The sequence below is a fragment of the Ciona intestinalis genome, unplaced genomic scaffold (assembly GCF_000224145.3).
Source record: "Ciona intestinalis unplaced genomic scaffold, KH HT000655.1, whole genome shotgun sequence".
In the NCBI taxonomy this organism is placed as follows: domain Eukaryota; kingdom Metazoa; phylum Chordata; class Ascidiacea; order Phlebobranchia; family Cionidae; genus Ciona; species Ciona intestinalis.
The window spans coordinates 1-5,526 of record NW_004190976.1 but is presented as its reverse complement, the minus strand read 5'-3'; the positions used below and the strand labels follow the sequence as shown (position 1 = coordinate 5,526).

At 36.6% G+C, this 5,526-nt stretch overlaps 1 protein-coding gene across 1 annotated transcript; it reads left to right on the top strand.

Moving 5' to 3' along the window:
- Positions 1 to 71: 71 nt before the first annotated feature.
- On the top strand, positions 72 to 5,208 carry LOC101242568 (coadhesin-like). The gene is made up of 6 exons (XM_004227393.3): positions 72 to 1,084; positions 1,693 to 1,868; positions 2,635 to 2,812; positions 3,455 to 3,625; positions 4,297 to 4,446; positions 4,925 to 5,208. Exons 1-6 carry the CDS (start codon positions 1,018 to 1,020, stop codon positions 5,128 to 5,130), a joined length of 948 nt encoding a protein of 315 aa, XP_004227441.2. The 5' UTR covers positions 72 to 1,017; the 3' UTR covers positions 5,131 to 5,208.
- Positions 5,209 to 5,526: the final 318 nt, after the last annotated feature.

Sequence of the window (5,526 nt, the reverse complement as noted above, 5' to 3'; positions counted from 1 at the left end):
TAAAAAAATGAAAACTTTATTTCCTACTTAAGTTAGTTGCACTTATATGAACTTAAACTATACAAAGCTTATATGGCTTGGGTGCATATTTTAAAACTAATTTTTTTTTATTTAATCGAGGGGTCCTAACATGACCACCAACTGTTTTTTCAACAGGCGCCAAAAATATTTTAAAATTATTAGTGCTACAGAACAGTGTTTATTTACTAATTAATTATTACTTTAATTATTACTAAGCGGTCAATGGTCACTAAGAAAATTTTTTGGATATTGGGACAATGCTGGCCCAAGTTCTAGGACTTATAGAAGGCTGTGCTATCAAACCTTACCAATATAGAATAGAAAGAATTGTACCTGTTGATGGTGTCATTACTTTGGTTAAATTATACAATGTTTTGTTTTTAGGTTCATGTCCTGTGGATGGTGGATGGGATGAGTGGCGACCATGGGCTCAATGTTCATCAGCACATTGCACAAACAGAGGTTTCAGAAGTCGATACAGAAGTTGTACAAACCCCCCACCATCTGCTGACTTCGATCTCACTATGTTTGGAATCGCAGTTGTTACCTATATAAGCGCATGCGCTATTTTTGTACTCTTACGTGCTCAATTTTCTTAGTTTTCTAGCAATTTGTAATAAACCGACCTCGAAGAGGTTCAAGCCAGTCCGTGTTGTTGTTGCCTTATACGGTCTTGCTCACTCCGAACTTGAATAGTGAATACACAACTTCGATTGAAATGACGTAAACAAACCAACACACGTGACCCTTCTCTTCCTTTTCCCAATTTTTGTGGTTTCAATATCGACTTGTCTGGATTCTGATCACCGATTGTTCTGTACGTGTCGAGACATCAATTGAAAGAAGTAGTTATTTGTGTCCTTGCGAGCGCGCTTGGTGTAAAGAAACCACGTCATAATTAGATCCAATCGGAAGTTTTTTAATTGATTGCTTGAAACGCGGTCGAATATTTTACCGACAGTATAACCCTTGTCAAAAGCCACGCAGAAGTTTAAAATGCGATTGAGTTTGATTATTAGCGTTGTTTTCTTGTTCGTCGCCAATTATTGGCTGCTTCTTGCAGGTAAGTTCTATATTATGGTTCGATTAAATGTACAAAATTTAAAGCTGTTTTCTTGTGTTAATCTGTGCTAAATTATAGCATTGATTAATACATTCATATTTTAAAACTGTTTTACCAACGGTTACCTACAAGTGGTGGTTAAGTGATATAGTAGAGTGGGGGAAGATGGGACACCTTTAGCACATAATATACAAATATCCTGATCGTGTTTTTAATAATTAACAACGGTCTATGGGAGTCGTAAGGATATAGTTTTATGATATTTTGAATGTTCTTTGTTTACTACTAAACGGGACGAGAAAATGGAGTTAAAAGGTGTTCCATCTCCCCCACCCTACTGTATGATATGCGTCAAAGTATTGTAACAGATTACTTTTTTAAGTACATTATAGGGCGGGGGAAGATGGAACATTTTTTATTCGGTTTTCTCATCCCAATTGGAAGTAAACAAAGAATTATAAAGCAGTATACTGGCGACTAAAATAGTCTGATGTTAATTGTTTTAAACACGATCAGGATATTTGGATATTAAGTGCTAAAGGTGTCCTATCTTACCCCACAGTACCATATTTTATATCTAGCGTAAAATTTTCGAGTTTTATGTACAGATGGCCAGGCTTGCTTCTTCGTATTCTCGCGAAGGAATATTTATGACCCAATGAATGGCAACTGTCGATATACAATGGGTGGCCTTCGAAGAGAACGTGGCGTTTTCATCAAATCGTTTCATTCGTGTTGCAGGAGAAAATCTGCTAGTGCATGGGGTTTCCCCTACCATTGCACGGTAACTCGCCTGTCTGGAATAAATACGTCACATAAACTTTGAAGCTTGAAACCAAGTTTTACCCTTTTGACTTGAAATAGGCTTTACCATAATCCTAATGGAATTATAGTACGGTGGGGTAAGATGAGCTATAGTAAGGTTGGGGTAATGTGGGACAACTTTTATTCTGTTTTCGCGTCCCATTTGGTAGAAAATAAAAGAACTTTCAAAGAATTATAAAACCGTATTAACACGAGTCCTATAAAACGTTGTTAATTGTTTAAAACATGATTAGGATATTTGGGAATTATGTGCCAAAGGTATCTCCATCTTACCCAACAGCACTATACAAATTTTGTTTGTAATTATGAAGTTTACAGTTATACAAAGCACATACAACTTCTGTAAGGTCTTTGCAATGCCAAAGCGGTTAGCGCCTTTATCCAAAAGATGGATTCGAGGCTCGACGCTGCTACTATTGTAGGCGTATATGTGTCTTTGGGCAAGACAATTTTTAACAGCAATTTCCCCAACAGTGGTCACAAATGGGTTGTTTAAATTATCAGCCATACATGATAAAAACTCCTTCCCAAAAAATAATTACCCACAAAGTAACATACTTGGTAACTCGTAAGCTGGCACTAGGTGTATGAAACAGAACACTCGTGCTATAGCGGCGAAGGGTTGAACACAGATTCTAGTATACGCCAATATCGATAAGAACGGAAAGAGATTAGAGTGTAACACTGGTAAAAAAACTATCCTAAAGGTGTTCTTATTTTATTAGTCATGCAGAAAGATTAGAGGAACGTGGGCGCCATGGAGCCATTGGTCACGCTGCAGTCAAACCTGTGGAATTGGTTCTCAGAACAGAAGAACAAGGTGTAGTACTCACGTTTGCGCTGGAGGGCGAAGGCGTACTAGATTCGAAACCAGGCGTTGCTTATGGCAACCCTGTTGTCCAGGTGTTTACGTGTTTCCTATATTTGATTTTTATGTCAGATAGATTGGCGAAACTTCGGTGTTTTACCTTTCGGTGATTCCCATGTGTTTTGGTAGTACAATACGGACAGTTAAAATTCATGTATAGTGAAAATAGAACTGTGGACTACTTAAAACGTCCCACTTTATAATATAGTAGGTTAGGGTAAGATGGTACATTTTATTTCTATTTTCTTGTCCCATTTGGTAATGGACAAAAACATCAAAAAAATCATCCATTATCACCCATATATCAGAAAGTCCACAAAAATAATCACCCACAAAGTAACATATAGGGTAACCCTTAAGCTGGCAGAAGGTGTATGAAACAGAACACCTGTGTTATAACGACTGCTGCTTTATATCCATGCGAGGATAAATCAAGTTACATTCATTCATCCATTTTAATTTGGCTCATGTTTGTGTATACTCGTGATGAAGGCTGTGTTGCTTGGGGATTATTACCTAACATATTTTATATCTACTTGTCAAATTAAATGAGAGGATAGTATTTTAAAAGCAATAGTTTGCTTAGGAATTTAAAGCTTTCTTAACAGCAAGGGTTTTCATGTATTTAATAAATCTGTACGGTCCTGTTTATAAATGTCAAATATTTCTTGTTTTAGTTGATGGACAATGGGGCCCTTGGTCGGCCTCAAGTGGATGTTCCACAACGTGTGGGATGGGAATCGAATTCCGTTCGAGAGTTTGCTCTTCACCAGCCCCATCGTGTGGTGGACAGCAGTGTATAGGTCCAAGGAAACAATTTAAAGATTGCAGTGTGGGGGAATGTGCACGTATGTTTGTATTTTATCAAATGTAACTAATTTATGAATATACTGCAGCTTTCATTACACACTGGTGTTTACATATGTGGGATCTAGTAAAGAATTCACGCTACAATATATTTCAAGTCCCAACCATTAACTCCTAACTACCAACCCATAAAACCCATAACTCATATACCCACCAGCTCCTGCCCTATGACTAATAACCCCTAACCACCAACCTGTTACACTTTGTACCAGGCTAATCTATGGGGTACCGAAGGATTTTTCACTGGTGCTCACATATAGTATCTGCACAACTTTATAGGAATTACAAAACTTAGTGGTTTTTTATGGGTCGTCTAATTTGTCAAACATAAATTACAATAGTCTTAAAAAATCACCTATAATGTTACATATGCAGTAACAAAGTTGGAATTGCTGGATGAGATTGTAAGTTACATTCATACATTTTATGAATGTTTGACGTGTTTTAAACAGATGTAATAAAACATCTCATAACCAAGTTTTAAAAGGACACAGCAACATTATATACTTGGTTTATTTGTTTAAATACTTTCTCAATCTTATGTGTATGTATCATCTTGAAAATGCTCATCTGGTGTATTTTCTGGCCACGCGAGGATAAAGCAAGTTACATTCATACATTACACTCATTAAATTAAAATATAAAATTTTAGAATGGGGAGCGTGGGCAAGCCAAGGAACATGCACAGCAACTTGTGGAAATGGAAAATTATGGAGAATTAGGCATTGTGTTCTTAACAGTGGTGGAACATGTGAAGGCCAATCACAGGATTATATTCCATGCAATGAAAGACCTTGTGAAGGTTAGGCTTTTGCAAAGCAAATTTAAATCACTTTATTGGCTTCAAGATTTGTTTTTCAATTAGTTTAGTTTTGGTTTAATTCTTTATCCAAATTTATTAGGTTATTAAGTCTGGCGCCCTGTCACGGTTGGTTGGTGCGCCTGTCTCTAACACAGAGGTAATGGGTTCAAGACTCTTAGCTGCTACCATTATGGGTGTATGTGTCCTTGGGCAAGACGGCAATTGGTCAAACCCAGTGTTCACTAATGGGTTGTCCAAATTAACAGCCACACGTGAGAAATAAAAGAATCCCCAAAACATAATCACCCACAAATTAAATTAACATACTTGGTAATTCATAAGCTGGCAAGAGGTGTATGACCACCCGTGTTTAACAACAATCATTTTTTGGGGACCGAGGATAAAGTAAGCTACATTTATTCATTGAAAAAATGTTTGTAATTTATTAACAAAGCAGTTTAACAATTCATTGTCACAGATGGTTCTTGGTGTGCGTGGGTTTCGTGGGGAAATTGTGATTCAGCTTGCCAAGATATGGTGGGAACAAGAAAAAGAAAAAGAGTTTGTGCGTGTCCTGAACCTGTGGGTGACAATCCTGCCTGTAGTGGGGAGGAAGAAGACACTTCTACTTGTAGAGGAATCGGTAATTTAAATAAAAAAATGAAAACTTTATTTCCTACTTAAGTTAGTTGCACTTATATGAACTTAAACTATACAAAGCTTATATGGCTTGGGTGCATATTTTAAAACTAATTTTTTTTTATTTAATCGAGGGGTTCTAACATGACCACCAACTGTTTTTTCAACAGGCGCCAAAAATATTTTAAAATTATTAGTGCTACAGAACAGTGTTTATTTACTAATTAATTATTACTTTAATTATTACTAAGCGGTCAATGGTCACTAAGAAAATTTTTTGGATATTGTGACAATGCTGGCCCAAGTTCTAGAACTTTTAGAAGGCCGTGCTATCAAAACTTACCCAATATAGAATAGAACGAATTGTACACGTTGATGGTGTCATTACTTTGGTTACATTATACAATGTTTAGTTTAAAGGTCCTGTCCTGTGGATGGTGG